We start from the raw sequence: 23,093 nt of genomic DNA on the forward strand, positions 1-23,093 counted from the left end.
TCCAACACAAGAAAGGAAAAGGCTGCAGGCAGGCTTTGGCTCTTCATCAAGTCTTCATCCTTCTTCTTCCTCCTTCCAAGCACAATCAAGGGTTGATGAAAGGGAGGACATCAGCCATCAAAGCTATCTCTGCAAGGGAGCTAGCACCCCGGTGAGATAGAGAGCTTGGATCGGATCCTACTTCGTGTGGATACCCGTAGAGGCCGGACACTTGAACGGCTTCAAGCGAACCTTCATCCTAGACCACGAACTTCAGTTTTGCGGTGATCATCTACCCGCACAAGGTGAAGATCTGATCTTCTAATGTATTTAAAAGTTTTTAATCCTTACCTAACTACGAACGTTCATGAAACAACGTTCATGCGATGAACGTCGATCCCGCACATGCCTCTTCCCGCTGCCATCTGATTTTTTTGAAATATCAGCGGCATGGGCGGGTTCCCAACAGTAGCATTCTCTGTTGGTATGGTTTCTAGGTTTATGCATAGTCCCCCACGAAGCAACATTTTGGTGCAGCTAAAAGGATGTTGCGTTACATTGCTGGCACTGTGGATTATGGAATCTGGTATTTTCATGTTCCTAATTTCAGATTATTTGGCTTCACTGATAGCGATTGGGCAGGGTCACTTGATGATAGAAGAAGCACTTCAGAAAGCATTTTTTAGTCTTGGATCAGGTGCTATCACTTGGAGTTCAAGAAAACAAGCAACAATTGCATTATCTTCTTCAAAGGCAGAATATATGGCGGCAACTTCTTCAGCATGTCAAGCCATATGGCTAAGAAGACTTCTTGCAGATCTTAATCAAAAACCAAGAGAAGCACTGAAATCTTTTGTGACAACAATCTACAATGTCAATGACTAAAAATCCTGCATTCCATGGAAGAACAAAGCATATTGACATTCGTTCCATTTCATTCGGGACCTAGTTGCAAATGGTTTGATAACCTTAAAGTTCTATAGCACAATGAGCAAGTGGCAAATATATTCACAAGTCACTCCTTTGTGAGAAGCATGTGTACTTCAGATATAGCTTGGCATGGGCAATTTTGAATCAAGGGGGGCTGTTGAAGACTGATTCAAATTTTGACAGCATGTTTACAGAAGACTTATCTCTTTGTTACTTGGTTTCTAGGCGAAACTTATCTCTTTGCTAGTTTGTTCTAGATAGGACTTATCCCTTAGTTTTCTGGTTTATTGGTTCTTATCTGGTTGTTTAGTGTTTTCGTTGGTTGTAAGCCTATAAAGAGGCATCCATCTGTTATGAAGTTTGTGTGCTGAAAACCATTCTCTGTTTTTCTCTGTTTCCAGAAAATAAACAAGTCTTTCCATTCATATTTGTTATCTATCACTCCTTCTTCCCAACAAGAATTGGGCCTAGATAGCTCATCATAAAAATCCTAGCCCTTGCCTTTTGTCCAAATTCACTTGTTGTGTCTTAAGGCCAAGCTGCCTGCGGGTGAACCTGTCTGGAGTTTTTAAGAGTGGCTCAACCTATTGGCATAGTCCAACAAAAGATTGATCATGAATTAGAACGCTCGAGAAAAGGATGTTATGCCTCATAATTTTGGGGATGTCTATGAGGATTACTCCCTTTGAAATCAAGTGATGTAAACTATGGGTTCGATATCACCCGAAGTGCATGCCAAAATCTACCAAGCAACCACAAACATCTCTTCAAAATTAAGTGATGCAAACTGTGGGGTCGATATTACCAGAAGCGTATGCAAAATCTACCAAGCAGACCATAAACACGGTTAGATCTAGAAGAAACCTCTACATCAAATGCTGAAAATCTAAATATCCGAGCACACAGAATGACGTCCACATACCAATGTCAAAAGGTCGGGAGAACCCACACTTATGGCATAGAAGCAAACAAGATGCGAAGTATCTAGAAGAGGTCACAACACAAGCCAAGAAATCCACACTCGGAGAAGCAAACATGAAAAATGCCTCATGCCGGATAATTCAGGAAGGATGCAACTTCTGGGTGCGCTGTGGCTTCCTCGGCAAGGGTGGCCTTTAAGAAGTCGATGTAGAGTGGGAACTGCACCACAGCAAATAATGATACGAGCAGGCCAAGAGCTGCATATATTGGATATGCTGCATTCTTTAGCTTCTGCTCGATGACAAGAAAATGGCCGGCACAGAAGGAGACGAGGTTTGCAATGACAGACAGGAAGAGGGTGGTGAGGCCGAGGATTAGCTTCACAGGGAGTTTCATCGCGAAGTCTCGCTCCTGAAGGTGGGAGGTGAGGATAGAGAGGAACGCAATCAGGGAGTAATCGAGAAGAAGAGGGCTATGAGCGAAGAGGAGGGCAACACTTGGAAGGCACGCTTGCCCTCGAAGATGGGGAAGCCTGAATTTTGGTCGACACCCCGGGCACGGTGGTTGCAGAGGCGAAGGCCACCGTCGCGATGAATACGGCAACCACGGAGCTCCACTGTGAGATATCGTTGAGCACTTGCCGGCTTCCTTCACACAGATTATTGTGAGTGTTGGTGAAGATTTCCTGAGCAGATCTCGCCTTTCTTATTGTGCTGCAGGAAGAATTGGGATCCCGAAATTTCTTCACATACTGAGATGTCGGAGCAACACATGCAAGCAGCAATATTAGCTAGATAGCAACAAATATATATCATTGTTCCAATGACCAGGGAGTACTCATCGAATGGATAGGTGGCATCTCATCAAAAGATATTTTATAGTTGTTTAACTCTCTCTAACATACCCCTACAATTGATATTCCAAATAATGAGGTTTAGAGACTATCGCCATCCGCTAGTGATGCGTGTGTGCGGGCGTGTGCGTGCGCGTGTGTGTGTGTGAGAGAGAGAGAGAGAGAAAACCTTGTACACATGCTCTCGTATTGCATTTGAATTGCTGCTCCAGGGATGGGCCAGGGGTTATTAGGGCAGAGCCTGGCAGCCAAATGTAGCGCGCTATTGCCGTACTTGTCCACGGCGCCAAACACAAGCTCCTGCATTGATTCCCTCGTCATCATAAGTTCATATACAAGGAATTGTCGATTCTCCGCAGCTATTAGTGCTATGTTCTTATAATCTTGATCCGGTCAAAAGCTGCCACCGGCATGTCCTTCAGAATTTTCTCCACCATCTCTATGACGCCACTCTTTGCTGCAACTAGGATTGGTGTCACTGCCAAAAAAATTCATTTACAGAGGGAAAGAAAATTATCTAGGTCAAATATTTGACTGAATATTTTTGACTACATCATATCGATGCCATCTATTTGACTGAATATTTTTGTCAACTCAAAGTGGGGTATGACTGTGAGAACACTACGTAACAAAATTATCTAGGTCAAATATTGGGAAAAGAACACCATCAAGATTTGAATCCACTACGCCATAGCTTTGTTTGCTTATCTTTAAAATTGTTGACAAGAAACTACAACGATTAACTTTCAAAATAAAGCTTGGGATACCTCCATCTGGTTTTTGTTTTGAATCATCTTCAACTTGTTTGCAGCAACATTTCACAAGTTTTTTAATTTCATCTTGAATTTGTTGAAATTGGGCTGCTTTGATCCATCGTTAACATCTGGTGGCGTCAAAGCTGGAGGCTTTTGATCTCCTTGTGCCATTCCGGGCTTCCTTCCGTCTTTAGCATAATGCCATGACTTGTGTTGGTGAAGAAGTTCTTCCATGATCTGGCATGCATGTGTATTCATTTGCTTCATCTTTTTTATTGCCGGGACCTCCATAGCCCTACAATTGCAATAACTGACAAAGTTTTAGAACACACAAATGTTTTTTAAGTAGTAAATATAATTGTATAAATATCACTATTAACAAGTTTGCCACGGTAAAATCGGCCCATTGATATTTAACTTAGAGAGATTTAGCCAGTAGGATGTGTTTTCATGTTATATTTAGAGATTTTTAAATGAACTTTTTTGGGGGCTAGCTAGAGCGCCGAGTTTTACATTGTTTGGGCCGGATTTTCAGACAGCCCTTATTGAACATTTTAGAAACCCTTGGTCGAGCCGGCTAATTTGTTTCCCTACTTTCCTTGTGGTTTTCTGCTATTCAAAATATTGATTATAGTAACTTGCACTGGCTGTTTAGAGATGCAAATGGACTGGCCCACAGACTAGTTGTTTAAGTTGTTTGGGCCAGATTATCAGGCTGGCCATGTGGAAAATTTTGCAAACCTTGCCCAGACCTGGCCAATTTGTATCCTTAAATGGCTGTGGTCATATATGCTCCATTTCGAAAGTTACAAAAGTTATTGAAATCAAATCCTTTCTAGTTTGGGGTTAGACCCGAGAATTCTGATCTCTCAAGGATGACAATATGTGTATTGCATGACAGAGTATGATTGGGAGAGCCTCGCACAATACATTGAGATAGCGGGGGTATTTGATACTATCTAGTGTTCTCCTCATCAATAGCAGTCGCAATTGAGTGGTTGGGTGCCATATCGTCTGCTCCTATCTATAATTAAACAAACATTGGATTCATGTGAGGGGATGGTTTCCCCCTTCCATTTAAGGAATGATACCCCCTACCCCCCTCGGGGAGGGGGATGTTCGTAGCAATCCGAAATGTGGTTGTCACTAAACTTCGAAACAGAAAAATGAGCCCAACTTCTGAAAAACTTGGGTATTTAGATTTTTGAAAAGTTCAATTTTACAATTTACTTAATTAAATGCTTTAGTCTAATTCTGTGCCATGCCCTTATCCGCCCATGCAGAGGGCTCTCCGATGGGCACAAATTGGCCACCCCCTGGTATGTCACTCTTTATGTTATGAAGATTATTATTCTAGTTCACTCTAGTGGCTACAAAATGACTATGTCTCATGAGAAACATCCAAAGTTCATGCTTATGGGTTTGTAACATATTAAAGTATTTTGAGATCTTCGCGTTCTTGTTGACATATTGATTTTAGGTAGACTAAAAGCAAAGCATATAACATAGAGGCTAATGGTGCTACTTGGATGAGGCCAAGTCACGGCAAGCTGCATCTCGGACTCAAAGTCTTTATATAAAAGAAAAAAAAGGCATAAATCAAACAATAATCTTTCACTACCCAATTTCATATATTAAAAAAAGAACATTTGTAATGAGATGACTAATGGAAAAAAAATCATAAAATCAAGCTAGAATACGAACCGATTCCAATGATAATTAGCAGAAACTCCACTACAAACTTGATGAAATCGAAGTATGTGTAGTAATTTTTGGATATCCTGGACGATTTTGCGAGCCATTTTGTTGTTCTGTTACACCGTTCTCTGCCAAGCTCAATGAAGAAAAACATGATCAGGGCAATTAGCCTAGCAACAACCTTGCAAATGAGTAGTGGAATTAATAATCGTATGTACTATTACAGTATGATGGCAATTATTTCAACCAGTATCGTCATTGTTTACTTCCCCAGTGGTTTTAACAATGTGTCATTGCCATGGGCTCCCTCACTCACGACACAGGTGGTTTCTCAAAAATGATGAGCTGTACTGTTTGTCTTTGTCAACCTATTCACATGATTATTTCTCAAAAATGATGTCAATGACTTCTCCCACATGATTATTCCTCAGACCTCAGGCCTCCTGTTTATCCTAATGAAAGGAATAATTTTACAAACTACATATGCCACATTCTCTTAAAGAGTATTAACTGGGGACATTTTTCAAGACTTTTTTTGGTGGACCATTTGTGTGTGTGTGTGTGTGTGGGGGGGGGGGGGGGGTGATGCTATTGTTGGGGCATGAGACAAAAGGAAGATGATATACAGGGGAACTTCAGCTTAGCCAGTCAAGGTCTGTTTCAAATATTTGCAACCAGCAATGAAAGTCCTTCACCAATTTCTTTTCATTTTTTGGGGTTTGAAATCCTTCAAGACATATTGATTTTAAATAAAGGCCATCTTTGTTCATAAGTCAAGTCATCGACAGAAGAAGCCACAAATGTATGGGAAAACAAAATAACCCATCTGTTGCTCGATCTATTATTATGCATTTGCAGGAATTTACCTGGGTCTCTTTTACCCTGCATCTGAAAATGAGAACTCACCATGTGAGTTTTGCAGAAATGCTATGGAAATCCAAAGAAAAAACTATATAAAGGGAAAGAGAATAATCACAGATAATATTAATATTAAAAACTAGAAAGCTAATAAGTAGCCAAAATGTTGAAAACGAATATTAACATATTTATAATAAATTTGACTTTCGCTTTGCTCCTCTAAACTTGCCGCAATTCTAGATGACCAACTACCTACCTAGGAAGAGGTACCAAACGCTCATAAAGAAACGTTTTAAAAATAATGACCGAATAATGTCGCCTCAAATAAAAATATATAAATAAATTCAATCTACCACATGATTGGCCATGTTACTCAGAAAGGTTTTTAAAACAAAAACAATTGAGTCAAGTTATAATTCTGAAAGCATCAAATATTTGAGTTGGTTATTTTTGGGAAATGTTTATGATTGCAAGAATGGGGGTACCCAATATTAAGACTACAGGTAATGTCAATGTAAGAATAATTTTAGTAAACAAGTGATGCCCATTTTTTATGTGGGGCGAAAGATCCTCTCCAGTCCTCTCTCTATCGTCCCCTTCAAATTTAAAGATGATAAAAAGCCATCAAATCAACTATGGATCTATTTGGCATCCTCATTTTTTGTATTTTTGTTTTTCTATAAATTAGTGAAATACCATATGGAAATTGCCGTTGAAGATATATAACATTTGCATAAAACTTCTGGAACTCCTCCACTTTTATTTTTTACTCTTTTTAGAAATCAATAACTCTTTGCTACCCAAAGTCTCTAAATATTTTACAAACAATTTCAAAAACCAAAAAGGCTTCATCATGAATGTTCTTCAATTTATTCCTTTTTTTCATCTTGGGTTTTGAAAAGATTAGACAAATGAATCTTGAGATTAGTAAACCTAGGAATGTGATTAGCCATTACTCTTAAATAGTCCCAAAAGTAGGGGTAGAACATATGACACCTCAAGCTTTACAATTTAAAAGATAATCAAATGGCAAGCATATAACTTGGTTGATACGTACATACCTACATATATATAACATTTATAGACAAATACATACATACATACACGCACAAAAATACATACATATATTACCTGAGATTTCAATTACAACATCTATACTATGCCCTGGGCCTATCATCATCATCATCATTGGTCAAAGGTGCTGCAAGAAAAAAAGAGAATTCATCATTTCAACTTATTAGTAAGAATCCGTTTGACTAGTTCTAATTGATCTATATAAATTGGATAATTAAATATTTCAAGGAATTATTTCAACAATCCAAACAAGGATCCTCTACTTTCCCTAACTAGTTCTACAAGATCTTAATTCTTTTTCTAACATAAGAATCACAAGAACTTTTACATACATACATACATACATAAACAGATACGTACATATATGTGTATGTATGTACGTACATAGATACATACATGCATGCATATATGTATGAATGTGTATGTGTATGTTTATATATATGTATATGTATGTATGTATTACGTGGCATTTGGATTTCAACATCTGTAATGTACTTGGACTTATCATCCTCGCCACTAGTCCAAGGAGCTATAAGGAAAAAGAATGAGAACTCATCACTTCAACTTAATTGATCTATATCATTTGGATAATTAAATATTTAAAGGAATTGTTTTAATAATTCAAACAGGAATTATTTACTCTCCTAGCTAGTTCTACAAAATCTTAATATACTAAGATGCGAATCACGATTACCTTAATGGTATTAGTCTGATTTCTTTTGTTAATATACTTTGGAAATCCAAGAAAAAGAAACATCTCTCATATCTATGAAGCCCTACTTGATTCCTCTTTCTCCTTTTTCTTTGGGCTCATTAAAGTTGTGGTCACAATTCTTTAAAAAGTTTGGCATGTGTGCATATGTGCGCGTGACGTAGCAATTCTTTAGAAGTTTGTAGTGATATAATTGAATCCATACAATAGCATTTTAAAGGGTTCCTGAATTCTGATTTAGAGTGTGACTATAATAAAGTGGATATGACAAATTGTTGTTTTTTCAGCAACTAAAGCAGACCCCATATGGCAAGGTGTGAAAAGTAGCCTTAGATACAAGTGGAGACTGCAATCTACGACATGGTTACCACATCACTAGGTATTTGTCTCATTCTTCTTTTCAAAAAAAAAAAGTAAATTGATAGTTGGTCTTTCCATTAATCAAATTATAACTTTTTAATCCCTATTGACTGGAACTTTAACACCCACCTCAATTTTCAAAGTTTCTTTAATTCTGGTCCCCTAGTGGTTGTAAACACTTATTCTCCAATACATACACAATTGCATAAGTATATGTGGGGATAATATAACTGTTTGCAAGGAGAATAGAACTGCGCACGAAAATATTTTTTAACTATGTGAATGGAGAATATAAGTGTACGCTAGACTAAAAATTAAATGATCATGGTCAAGGGTTCTCATGTTAAAGTCCAGTCAAAAAAATAGCTGGGTATCAAGTTTCACCGCCCCCAAAAAAATGGTTCGGCAGATTGCTAGCATACATGGTTGTTCCATATAAACATCTACTACTTGTTAAGCATCGTTGACTAGCCTCTCATTATTATTATCTATTATTTTTGGGTTATAAATGTTATTGTATTCATATATAACAATGTGGCCTTGATTTTATGCTGTATCTTTGAGCATTAACTATTATGCCCCCTTCCCTTAAACAAAAGTTGAGGAACAAATGTTCAATCCCTAATTCTATTTTTGCCCTAGCAAAAGCATTTAGTTTATTAATATGACAGTCATTTCTTTCAAAATAAAAGATGATGAATCACCTATTGATGATGATGCAAAATTTAGCAATCATGATTATTTCACTAAGACCTCAAGCCTCCTATTTAATTTAATGAAAGGAATAATTTTACAAATGATGTATGCCATATTCTCTTAAAGATTAAGTGGAGACATGTTTAGGACTTTTTTTGTCGACCATTTGTGTGTGCATATCTGTGTGCGATGCTGTTACTAGGGCATGAGACCTAAGTAAGAAGATATTTAGATTAAGTTCAACTTAGCCAACAAGGTCTATTTCAACTATTTGGAACCAATAATGCAAGTCCTTCACCAATTTTAAAAATTTTTTTTAGGGTTCAAAATCCTTCATCACATATTTCATATGTATGTTTGCATGTAATGTACATACATATATACATATATACACACATACACACATATAAAGAAATACATACATATATGTATGTATGTATGTATATGTATGTATGTATATATGTATGTATGTATTACCTGAGGTTTGGTTTTCAACGTCTCTAATGTGCTCGGACTTATCATCTTCACCACTGGTCCAAGAGCTGCAAGAAAAAAATGAGAAACTCATCATCTCAACTTAATTAGTAGAAATCATTTGATAATTCCAATAGATGGATATCATTTGGATAATTAAATGTTTAAAGGAATTGTTTTAATCCTTCATACAAGAATTATTTACTTTCCAAGCATGTTCTAACAAAATCTTCTTTTACTAAGTTGTGAATCACGATTACCCTTAATGGCATTAGTCCTGGTTTTCCTTTGTTAATATACTCTAGAAATCCAAGAAAAAGAGAAGTCTCTCATATCTATGAAGCCCTACTTGATTCCTCTTTCCCCCTTTTCTATGGGCTTATGCAGGTGTAGTAACAATTCTTTAGAAGTTTTGTGTATGTGACATATATGCACATATGCAAATGAAGTAGTATTTGTTTACAAGTTTGCAGTGATATAATTGAATCTATGTAATAGCATGTTAAAGAGTTTCTGAACTCTGAGATTTCATGTTCAAAATCCATCATCACATAATTTGTATGTTTGTATGCATGTATTACATACATATATAAATATATCCATATATACACACATAGAGAAATACATACATATATGTATGTATGTATTACCTGAGATTTTGTTTTCAACGTCTGTAATGTGCTTGGACTTTTCATCTTCACCACTGGTCCAAGGAGCTGCAAGAAGAAAATAAGAACTCATCATCTCAACTTAATTAATGGGAAATCATTTGATAATTCTAATAGATGGATATCATTTGGATAATTAAATTTTAAAGGAATTATTTTAATAATTCAAACAAAAATTATTTACTTTCCAAGCAAGTTCTACAAAATCTTCTTTTACTAAGATGTGAATCACGATTACCTTAATGACATTAATCCTGATTTCTTTTGTAAATATACTCTAAAAATCCAAGAAAAAGAGAAGTCTCTCATATCTATGAAGCCCTACTTGATTTTTCTTTTCCCCTTTCTATAGGCTTATGCAGGTGTAAGTAACAATTCTTTAGAAGTTTGTGTATGTGACATACGTGCATATATGCAAATGAACGTAGCATTTGTTTTAAAAAATTTACAGTAATATAATTGAATTTAATATATGGGATCTCATTTTAATATACTACCAACTGTTTTGCATCTTAATCATTAAAAAAATGGATGTTTTGAGATGCAGCCTCTCCATGGAACTTATGTATGGAAAAGGGCTATTGGCCGAGGATTTAATTTACGATCCCCTCCTCTATGCCATATCACTGTGCACCCTCCTCTTAGCATGTCGAAATTAGGTAGGGATAGGTTTCCAATGTTGACGTGGAGTAGCTAACCATTTGAAACTAAGATAACATCTAATGTAGCAATATCGACATGACACTTGTGACATTATAGTTGATGGGGCGATTGAGATCGTTGTTGGAAGTTGACCAAGGCACTACTGACATGTCATGTTCTAAGAGTTAGATTAGTTGAAAAAGGTTGGATCTGGGTTTGGCCCAGATCGAAAGATGCCCTAACAGTCTCATTTTTCGCTTGCTGGAGCAACGATAGAGGACTTCTCATAGTGCTAAGTGAAGGACTTCTCACAGCAATGATCCTCAAATGGGATCTCAGTGGAGGACTGCACGCAGTAGCGTGCCAAGATTCATCCTCTTAGTCTAGCTAGGGTCTCTTCAGGGCGTCAAGGACTCACCAGAGTCCCACCCCTAATCGCAGGGGTCGTCGACATCAATGGAGATGAAGTGATAGCTCATGTAGTGAGAGAATGACCGAGGCAGCCGATGACCCCTCTTGGAGGTTGCAACCAAGGGAGAAGGCCGACGACAGTGAGTAGGATGGCCCCTCTTGGAGGTCCAAGGCTGCAAGAGGGCAGCTGAGGGTGCTCAACCTTACCGTGTGGAGGCTGCCTTCTACTCTAGTCTTGGTGGCAAGTAGGGGTATCAGTAGCAACAACTCCATCTAAAAAAATAAAGAAAATAAAGGAAACAGTAGTATAAACAAGGGCTGGTGTGGCGATAGAATCCTAGTAGTCGCTCAACAAGATCCTGGCTAGCAAACAGTGGCCCAATGCAATGATGAGGTCGGGGAAGAGAGTGACAGAACCCTAGACTTCAAAAAGACATCAAGAAGGGCGAACACAATCTAGAGGGGAACATTGCTGGTGATCATGTTGTTGAAGAGAAGGACGGTGGCATGCAGAATTATGGGTGCCTATAGGATCTATCACCGAGTCCAGGAATGGGTCAATGAATTTTGACCAAAATATAAAAAAGAATACCCTATCTATCTAATATAAAATCCAAAATTATATGGGGCTTGAACCCTTAACATTTAGTGGGTTGCGACGTTGGCGAACTAACTATAGGTCAAGTTCTGGTCAGGGCAATTTCTGCCCCACCAGTGGGTCAGGGTGTATTCAAATTAGGCCTATCAATCTTGATATGTGTCCCAAACCTGATCACCGGACTTGCTAATTACCACCCTTAATTTTGATCACCATAACCACCACCACCACCCCTTGTTCAAGCCCAAACCTGCTTCTCTCTCCTTCAACTGCCAAAGCTTTCTCCGCATCCAAGGCAATGGATTCCATTTGTAATCCCAACTTGCATGAGAAGACGAACAATGAGTGATAGCAAAGCAGAGGTGCATGGGAAGGCGAAGGACATGCCAAGTTTCTATGTCAGATTGTAATTATTTTCAAATGAGGGTCGTGCGATAGGAATTTTCCTATCTTCTGATCGCTCCCATCTTAAAAATAGCAAGTTCGATCCAATGGTCACCCTGTCCATCGAACCATCAAGTGTTCCAATGACTTTTGGGTCTAACCTAGACCCTTATTTCAATTGCATAAACTAATATGCTTGAGACATTCAAGGGTGTTATATAGTAATAAGATTTGTCATAGTCTTTCCTTTACTATCTTGGAGTTTTTCGGTTGTTGAATATTAAAATCAGATTCCAAGCTAGCAGTAAATCATGTTTCTAGTATTCTAACTAGTATTTTGATGTCGTGTCCATTATAAATTGCATGGATGAGATACCAAGTTGCTTTTGTTTTTCTAATAGTTCTCCAACCTCCATTTTGGCCAAGATAATGTCTTAGCTCATCTCAATGTCACTTTTTGAATTAGATAGTCATGATTTTTAAGTAGCTTGCTTCCCACCATGCAAGGGCAACATTAAAAACTAGTAAGACTATGAACAGTTTTGATTGCAGCATAAGTGGAGGTATCTCTCCACTTCCCCAAGTTGTTTTGCCAAATACTATTTTGGCAGCCATGAAATAGGTTTATTCTGCCTCACGGGATATCCAATCTTCCCACATCATAAACCTATTCCACCATAGGTTTATACCATGGAATTGGGTAGAAGCTTATTTCGTCCAATCACCTTTGTAATGCTGATAGAATGAATGCCTAATACAGGAGGAATAAAGAGATAAGGAAATGGCTTCACCTTTTCCTTTCTCCTTATTTCTCCTCCCTCTCTTTCTTTCCTCCCAATCTCCGAACCATAAGCCTCTAACAGCAAGAGAGTAGAACACCCTTTGTGTACGGCACACTATTGGCTATTCTCCAAACTTCGTCTACCCAAGCAACTTCTTTGTCATTCTTGGCCTCATCGCCCTCTTCTTCAGCACTATTTTTGAGCGCACGAGCTACACCTCTTGACATCCTCTACTTCAGCTTCTCCAACTCTTCGGGGTCCCATTCTTCCTCTCCCATAATAGCATTATTGTGCCCACCTCACACCTCCTTCATCAGCATCGTCATCACTTTACTTTTCTTCAGCAAGAAGTCAAATCCACCATCTTCTCTTATTTTTGGAATCTTGTGATCTATAAATCTAAAGTTTTATTGAGATATTTCGATTCTACTTCAAGAATTCTTAGATCTAATGACTTGTTCTCAGACATGACAATAAGATCTCACATGGATCTAAGTTATCGGTGCATAAATTTCAAAGATTTATTGGTTTGCAAGGTAAAGTTAGGACATTTTTCTAAGTAGGGTTTTTTTATTTTTTTTAGGAAAAAAATTATGGTTACTTGCTATACTATACTATGATTATGCATCCTATTACACTTGAAGTAGTTTATTATTTATAGTAGAGTTTCAAGTATAGTAAAGCCTAGCTGAGATCTATGATTTATTTAAAAAATAAAAAATTAATAATTTTGAGTTTTTAGATGTTTTGTTCCACTTACATGAGTCTCTTTTTGTGGTTTATAATTCTTCATATGGATCTTTGACATTTACATTGGTCTCCTAGTTATAGAAAATTTTTATTTGTAATGAAACTCACTGGCAAAAAATACGTTGAGGCAATAGTATTTGAAATAATAGATATTATGCTGGTTTTTCATGTTTCCATAAGATAAAATTTTCATGCTTAGCCATTTCCTATTTTTTTCTAGAGAGACTATTCTATCCAAAATATATAGATCTCTAGATGTCTAATCAACTTAGACATACCATTTACAATACCATTTACAATACCTAGATGGCTATTCCTTATTCCCCCATTTTTGCTCTGCACCCAAATAGAACCTCAAAAAAGAATTGTATGATATGTGCATACATGTAAAGGATAAATACAGATAGTTGAAAAAACAAGTCCATCAAAATTTGTTGAAACCAATTGAAACTATAGGGAAAAAGACCTTTTGCAAATACTTTCAATAAAGCAACATTGGTACCAATTATTGAATGGTACTAATATTTATATGTGTTATTTAGGTTTTTGCACCTACCAATATTCGTGAAGACAAGCTTTAGCAAAGTAAAAATTTTGAAGATGTTGTAGCATGCTTGGTAATTATCTGGTAATTTGTAATTTCCATCATGCAAGATATTTTCATAATCAATGCCTTCATTTTTGACTTTCTTCTCGTAACTTGGATATTCGACTTTGAGTGGATCCACAGATATACCTACACATGAAGGAAAAGAGAAGAAATTTATAAATGTCAATACAAATAGTGCTACTTTGCAAACTAAGGCTTCAGGCTTTAAACTATAAAATTGCAAGCAATAATTAAAAGCTTAGTAAAAGATATACTCCCATCGATACTTGTGTATCGTTGGTACTTTAGGGTTCACCACCATAGTTTTCTACAATTTTTAAATCAAAATAACTATAGTTTTGATATTAAATAGACAAATCAATTATATTTTTGACTTTCACCATTTTGCAAAGTAACAATCATTTGCTTTCAAAAAATTAACAATCATTTGCTATCAAAAAATTAAGTTTTTTAAATTATAATCACTAAATTTATGTGTTATTTTTCAAGAGAAAACTAATACATAAATTTAATGATTATAGTAAATTTATGCGTTAGTTTTGTCATTTGTATAAATTTCATATATGATCCAAGACCAAATTCCTTAGCTAGCTATAAATTATATGATCTATTTAAAGGATATATTGGGATCTTCCACCTTTGAACTACAATCCATTAGGGTTTGGACTGAGGGATTTGTATTGGGACAACCTCTTTATTTTGGAAATTTGAAAGATAGCGGCATCAAGGGATTTGTATTGTGATTTCTCTTCACTTTCAAGATATCTACAATTAGCAAGCTTTCTTTGATTATATCTATCTATGGACATAAGTCCGAGATCAAATTATTTGATATATTCAAATTATTTAATAATTAAAGATATTGTTTAGATTTTCCTGATTTTTAAAGAATTTTTAGTTGGTATTTGTCGTTTGGCAAAATATTAAATCTAAATGGAAGAGCTCAGATATTAGAGCACTAAAAAGAACTATTTATTGTTCTTCATTTAGTCCTATATTAAATTTGTTTATGCATGTCTACTTGTATTTATACCATCCCTAACTAGGGGAGCCTAGTAGGGCACATAGATTTTCAGATTAAATATGACATGCACCTATGCTTGCGGGGCTTGGCTTAGTGCAACTAGCCATGCACATCCATGACCCATGTAGTTTACTTTGCTAGTATTCTATATTATATTGGTTTGGTTTTGGGTAACCGCAAGCGTTAATATGCATTCAATCTATTAACCATTGCAGGCCCTTTAGGGGTTGTCTAGTATGGGTGAACATCCCAAGATCAAAGGTGGCATGGATGAAAGTGATGAGATCACCGATGATTGCACCATGGTGATCCTACGTGATGGTAACCACAAATCACCCCCACTTCTCAAATCACCTCCCAACTCGGTGATGAAATATCTGTCCTTGAAGTCAAAAAACCAAAATCACCGTAGAGCAGTGATCTTAGGCTGAAAGTTAAGGACAAAAATATCTTAGTCCTACAAAAAAATAGTATATCAGTATACCGTTAATATAATACATCAATATTATAATATTATATTGTATTAATATAATGTATTAGATTTATGATATATTATATTATAATATATTACTAATCATATTATTGCAATGTTATTATTCAATGATAATTTTAAATTATATTAGAAATATATTATTGTACTTATATTTATATAATAAAAGTATTATATATTACTTTTATTTGCTTTATTTTTCCAATCAAAATAATTATTAGTATTAAAAATAGATTATAAGTATAAATAAAAATATTGATTCTATAATAATAATTAATATATATTTATAGGATTAATAATTTATAGGACTAATAAATATATTTTTATGAAATATATTAGGGGTAGTTTTCGTATTATATGGTGAGCAATTTTGAATTTTATGGAATACCAAACAATTTACTCATGGATACTTGTGAATCTTTAATCACTGGCATATAGCATACCAAACATGGTAGTCTTAAATCATTCAAGATCATATTATTCTGAGATAAGAATTACTAGTGATCTTACATCACCTAGGTGATCCTATTTGGGTCACCAAATGCCATCTTTGATTTGATAGGCAAAACTATTAGCAGCCCATGGCGGTTCTTTTGAGATGTAACTACCTATATTTAGTAAGAACTTTGATAGGCTTGTATCCTCTAATAGGAAGTTTGATAGGCTTGTGTCTCTAATAAGAGCTTTGATAAGCTTGTCTTCTACTAGCCATGGCGGTTCTTCTTGTTTCTTTTCCTCCATTTTCTCCCACCAATTTTTCATTGCTTATGTACTTATTTTATTCCTCGCAAAAGGAGTCATCTGCCTATCGTCATAGTTTTTTTTCAATACCAAGTTTTCAAGGTATTTTGGTGTTATCCACCTATATAGGATTGCTATATCTGTGCCCTCTTCCCACCGCCAACCCCTCCATCTTTTATATCTCTGCTGATGGACCCCATACCACAAGCAAGTTCTTGATATCCCTCTCCTTCCTACCACCATCACCTCTATATCCACCTCTCTACCAACCACCACCACCCTCTCTCTCTCTCCACATCTATACCAAGACAGCAACATCCAGATTGACATAGCTCTTGTGAGAACACTCCACCACAAACAACACCAAATGCGTCAGTAGATGGTTGGATTTAAGCTTGAATCCATGTGACCCACATACTGTCAACCGTCAGATAAGATTCGAACACGATCTTTAAATAGCAAAAACATTTATAGTAGCTTAAATAAATATTCTACACTATCTTTATAAATGATGTAGATATATGTAATTACATGATTTAATGTCAATAACTATATTTTTTGATAATTAATTATCAATAATTATTTTATGATTGATTTGATAAGTGATTATCAACAATTATTTTATAATTGCTTTGATAATTAGTAATGATAATTCTTTGTGACCCTTGATATCAATTGACAATAAAAGTGCTGAAAATTGCAAGAGAGTACTACCAGATATATTGATCTAGTAATTATATATAAGTGACGAATATTTAAATTTTATATGTTGTCATGATGTCATGACTTGAAGCTGGTAAATCCATCAGTTGAACTGGCAACCCGTGTTTTGGCCCATCTTTTGATTGTTGAATGATCCAGGTTTTAAAATATTGCTAGAGAGATCTTTATGGCATAGCTAGATAGACATTGACCATCCATACATTATGGATGGAAAGATTACCATCCAATGTCAGTTCATTTATGACCGACCAACCACAACTTGGTGTAGCTTGGCAATCCACGAAACTCGCTTGCCTCCCTAGAAGATGTATAAGCCTGCCTTCCCCGCCCGTCAACCATGCTAAGAGATGAAAACACTAGCGATTCTTGTCTAAAACAAGTTAAAGAAAAAATGCTTCCATTGCAAGTTTGGATCCTCTACCATGTTTGCCGCAAGAAACTGTTCAGCCCTTGCCGCATCATCCAATTGTGGGAGAATCAAGATATTCTGCTGCCACGATTTGTGTACTACAGAGTTCTATACCACTGTCGACAGCCATCATATCATTCAAAGATAGAGTTGTATTTCATAAATAAATGAGAGTTAGCTGTCTCCAAGATCGATGATGTGGTATCTATCAACTATATGAACTTCCAACTTTCACAGCTTGAAACATACTAAGCTTATAGAGAAAAACGAGCATTTGCTTTTTCTATCCCATCTCGTAATCAAAGCGACTGTAAAGAGAACAATGTTCCATTTGGCGGTAGGTCCCGAGAATAAATCCAATACCGTAATACAGGAGCCGTGGTTTTGAAAATTTTGGATGAGGTTTGAAAGTACAGATGGAGAGATACACGCGCGCAGAGAGAGAGAGAGAGAGAGAGAGAGAGAGAGAGAGAGAGAGACTTACCATGGTAGATTATACTCTCAGTAGGCTGAAACGGGTTCCACTTTTGAAAGCTGACGGCTTGTTGGCCAGGACATGAAGAGGCGACTCCCCCTTCTCGTTCCTGTAGTCCACCAAATCTGGATAGCAGTGTATGATCTCCAAGGCCAGATCTATGCACCAGATGAGCGCAGGACTCAAAATTAGGAACAAGGCTTCAATAATGTCGGCAATCTCGAGCTACTTATTTTGCACATGCACCCACATGGCCTAATCAACCATTAAGCAGTACTTACCAAAATGCTCCGCGAAAATGGCATTGTGGAGGATGGTGTCGCCACCTTCCCCCCTGGCACCAGCGGTCTCGCCCACAACATACCGCAGGGCGAAGAAGGCTTTCTTCTGGCCGTGGCGCACAGCCGTGAAGAGGGGGGTCTCTTTCCATCCCTCGCGAATCTCGACCACCATTTCGGGGTACAACCTAGCCATGGCCAAGCACACGTCCACCATCCCAAGAGCGGCGGCGATGTGGAGCGCCGTGTCACCCGTATCGTTCTGGATTGCCAGAATCTTCCGTATACGTTGCTCGTTCTCTGCCTTTCTCAGGCAGCCCACGAGAAGCTTCACGTTGCTCTCTTTGCCGCTCGATACGGCCAAGTGCAGCAAGGTATCCCCAGCCCAGGTTATCTGGGTTTCGCGGACCTTCTCGTTCTCGGAGTAGGAGCGCGCCACGTCTTGCCACCTGCTCTGCATGGCCTTCCTGAACAAGTCTTCCTTGACGGCGTCGGGGACGTCCTGCGTCTTCTCATCTTCCGCTTGGGATGGATATCAAAGTGTGGCGAGCTCATTGGGAATGTCTAAGTGTGTAGTGGTGGCCTGTGGGGGATGGTCGTTGCAGCAGCCTGAATACATTTAATAGCCGATGCTTGCCGGGCCCTATTTATAGGAGGGGGCAGCAGTATCAAACTACCCTGGCTCCTGAATCCGGATCCTATAATTAATGCACCCGTGTGCTTGCTCTTGAAGGCAAAAAGTTTCATCAAGTTACCCTGAGCTCTAGGTTGTGCACGTACCATATGTGGGTGAATGATACGTTAATACAGTATCTGACCAGCAAATATCAAATAAGAATAGAACATAGGAGAGTTGTCTGCGTTATCATCAATAAGACGCGGCCCAAAGCTCAAAGCCTGCTGCAAAACCTACTGTACAACTCGAACTTTGTTTAGACAATCAAGATTAATTCATTAGTTAATTACTGTCATTTTCAAGTCCTGCTACCAGAATTTAAGAGCGCTGTATTTTGATCGAAGAAGCAAAGCATGGAAGGTATTTTGCTGCTGCTTCGATTCAGTGGGAACTTTATTTCCAAGTCCATCTGCGATGCTTGGTGGCGAAAACATTGGTGTTTTGCAGATGCTGCAAGAAATTAAAAATTTAACATGGGCTACGCATTAGTTAGAATGTGCCTGCATTGAACTCAATGCTACGAGGAAAACCCTGAATTTAGGGCTGTTAATGAGCCGAGCTGCTCAGGCTCGGCTCGGTAAAAAGCCCGGCTCGGGCTCGGCTCGTAGTCAAACGAGCCCGAGCCCCAATATGAGGCTCGTTTACATCCCGAGCTCGAGCCCGAGCTTGAGCCCGAGCAGCTCATGAGCCCAAATGAGCTCTAGTCTTCCGCTGAAAGATCTTATTTCAGCACCATAATTCATAAAAATCTGACCACATAGAGAAAAAATAGCCCTGTTATCGAACCAGAGCCCGAGCTCGAGCCCGATTACGAGCCGGAGCTCGAGCTCGGGCTCGTTCTGAAAGTCGTAATTGAAAACAAACTTTACGAGCTCAAGCCCGAGCCTTTGCTTTGCCAAGCAAGCCCCGAGCTCGAACTCAATACAGAGCTCGTTGCCAAGTCCGAGCTTCTGTAAAACAAAGCCGAGCCAAGCTCTCCCAGGCTCGAGCTCGGCTCGGCTCGTTAACAACCCTAACCCTGATACAAGCAACGAGAGGAATCAACCAAGTGCGACGTTTAATCACTTGAAACTCTACTTTTGACTTGTCAAGTTCAAGCACTCATTGCGTCATCCCTCATTGCCTAAACTGTTGTAAGCCGGAAGTGGAGGCGCCCGAATGTTTTGAATTTTGGCAAGGAATGTTACATACGTCACCTTTTGGTGAATGCAATACTGCACTCCATTCTCCGTAAATGAACTGTAATACTAAACACCTTAATGTGGTCTTCTAGGATAAAGGTCGCCGGTCACGCTTCGCGAGAAGTTGCTTTTGAACATGCAAACCTCCTACAAGCTGGGAGGTTCTTTATCTACCACGAGCATTTTCTTTGGCAAAAGATTAATAAAGGAAAATTCAAAGCAACATAGAATTAAGAATGCAAAATAGGGGCAAATAGCGCTTTAAGCTACCGAGCTTGTCGGTGATGCAGCTGTTATATAATGGCAATAAAATAGTGAGTTTGAAGTCCTTTTGCAAGTGATTCGTCATTCCAAAGCAAAACCATACTTATTGCTTTTGGAAGGAACGTTCCAACGCGAAACTTACCATTCAGGTACGTAGCTCTTTAAGCAAGTGATGTGCGCTTATGGGGACCATTTGATCGATGGTCCAATAAAGCATGAGTCATTGGACAATCCATGATAAGGGGCCCACTTGCGATGTACATGATAGGACATCAAAACAATGCTTTCATACATCTCGAAGTGTAATGCGAGACCCAAACTTCATCAGGTTGGACCGAACCCCTGTCCTATCACACTTGTGCAACAGCTGGTTCCAAAATGAAAGATTATATATAACAGAGTGACGAATAGCTTTAATTTGATGCATAGTTTAGAGGCGTCAAGTTGATTTTGTTCTAAATTATTAATTGTTGTTCAGGAACGTCAAATCGTGATAGCAGACCCAACATTTTTAACGTATGTGACGTGCCGTGGGCCAATATTTTCTAACCATTAACATAACCTATTGCCTTCCTATTAATTCCATCCCTCTACTCATTTGTGCGCACACTCATGGACACAAATGCATGCAGACAATCATAAATATTAAAAAATAGATTTTAAAAATTAAAAGAAATTAGCTGTAGGAATACCAAATATGTAGTGCATGCATAAATATTGTCATATGAAAAAAATTCAGGACCTTATAATTTCTTTGGCTTATATTTCCATGGAGAAAAAACCCCCTTGACCGAGGGTTGTTTCAAAAATTTAGTTAGAACAACATAAGAGTATCTTGTAAAATAGTTGATATCCTTTTTCTTGCCCCAAATCAAACGTAGCCTAATGTTACCAGATTAAGTGAAAAAATCCAAGAAAATAATGGAATCCAATTTTTCATGAGTAACCTTGAAGATGCAATGATGGTACTCAAATAGTAATATTTAGTGTTTTTCGTAAAACATCTATAGAATTATTGATCTTGCAAGAAGAAATGAATTCATTTTTTGTTGTAAAAAATACATATTTAGGGATCCTCCTATATTTTACCTCTAGATCTAAGTACGAAGCTAATAATACAAATTTACTAAACATCTTGTGCACATTTGTTGAATGCCCAATGCGTATGCTTTGAATATCTCATGTATATTTTGTTTGGACTATAACTAGCCTCATTCATATAACCATGTGAAATTAAAAATTTAACATGGGCTACGCATCAGTTAGAATGTGCCTGCATTGAACTCAATGCTACGAGGAAAACCCTGAGACAAGCAGCGAGAGGAATCAACCAGTGTGCGACGTAAAATGTCAGAAAAACGACAACATTAATTTAAGGTAGCCAATCATAATTTTATCACTTGAACTCTACTCTGACTTGTCAAGTTCCAACCTCTCATTGCGTCATCCCTCATTTACTAAACTGTTGTAAGCCGGAAGTGGAGGCGCCGAATGCTTGAATTTTGGCAAGGAATGATGCATACGTCACCTTTTGGTAAATGCAATACTGCACTTCATTCTCCGCAATGAAATGTAATACTAAACACATTAATGTGACCATCTAGGATGCTTCGCGACAAGTTGCTTTTGAGCCTGCAACCTCCTACAAGCTGGGAGGTTCTTTATCATCTACCACGTACATCTTTCTTTGGCAAAAGATTAATAAAGGAAAATTCAAAGCAACATAGAATAACGCAAAATGGTGGCAGGTAGTGCTTTAAGCAACCGAGCTTGCCGGTGATGCAAGTGATTCGCCATTCCAATGCAAAACTATGCTTATATGTTTTTTGGAAGGAACGTTCCAAAGCATAACTTACTATTTAAGAAATGGATAGGTAGTGCTTTAAGCAAGTGAATGTGCGCTTATGGGACCATATGATTGATGGTCCAATAAAGCATGAGCCCTTGGATCACGATAAGAGGAACACTTGCGATGTACATGATAGGACATTAAAACCGTGCTTTCATACATCTCCAAGTGTGATGCGAGGACCCGAACTTCATCAGGTTGGACCGAACCGTTGTCCTATCACACTTGTGCAACAGGTGGTTCCAAAATGAAAGATTATAACAGAGCGATGAAATAGCTTTAATTTGATGCATTGTTTAGAAGCCGTCAAAGTTGATTATGTTTTAGATTCTTGTTGTGCAGGAATCTCAAAATCGTGATAGCAGACCCAACATTTTTAACGTAAATTATCTCCCTATACGTTTCGTGCGCACACTCACAGACACAAATGCGTGCAGACAATCATAAAATATCAAAAAATAAATTTTAAAAAAATTAAAGAAATTAGCTGTAGGATTATCAAATATGTTAGTGCATGCATAACTATTGTCATATGAAAAAATATGCAGGACCTTATAATTTTCCTTTGGCTTATATTCCCAAGGAGAAAAAATTCCTTAACCTAGGGTTGTTTCAAAAGCTTAGTTAGAATGACATAAGAGTATCTTGTGAAATAGTTGATATCCTTTTTCTTGCCCCAAACCAAACGTAGCCTAATGCTACCGGATTAAGTGAAAAAATCCAAGAAAATTAAATAAATAATTCCAAGCATCACTCTTTCTCCCATCTTTGCTTCCTCCTATGCTGAGTTCCAAGCTTTCTGCCACAGTCCTCGTCTGCTGTAGGCAC

At 37.7% G+C, this 23,093-nt stretch overlaps 1 protein-coding gene and 1 long non-coding RNA gene across 2 annotated transcripts; both read right to left on the bottom strand.

The window, feature by feature from the left end:
* Positions 1 to 7,125: 7,125 nt before the first annotated feature.
* LOC113463118 lies at positions 7,126 to 18,165 on the bottom strand. Its single transcript, XR_005511779.1, has 4 exons — positions 18,027 to 18,165; positions 14,102 to 14,281; positions 9,961 to 10,026; positions 7,126 to 7,195 (listed from the first exon to the last, which is right to left on the bottom strand). It is a non-coding gene; the product is annotated as an uncharacterized LOC113463118 (long non-coding RNA).
* A 107-nt stretch (positions 18,166 to 18,272) lies between these two features.
* Positions 18,273 to 18,755, bottom strand: LOC120110687 (death-associated protein kinase dapk-1-like). The gene has a single exon (XM_039126278.1). The coding sequence runs from the start codon at positions 18,753 to 18,755 to the stop codon at positions 18,273 to 18,275; it is 483 nt and encodes a 160-aa protein (XP_038982206.1).
* Between the last annotated feature and the right edge of the window lie 4,338 nt (positions 18,756 to 23,093).

This window comes from Phoenix dactylifera, chromosome 4 (genome assembly GCF_009389715.1).
Source record: "Phoenix dactylifera cultivar Barhee BC4 chromosome 4, palm_55x_up_171113_PBpolish2nd_filt_p, whole genome shotgun sequence".
Taxonomy (NCBI): domain Eukaryota; kingdom Viridiplantae; phylum Streptophyta; class Magnoliopsida; order Arecales; family Arecaceae; genus Phoenix; species Phoenix dactylifera.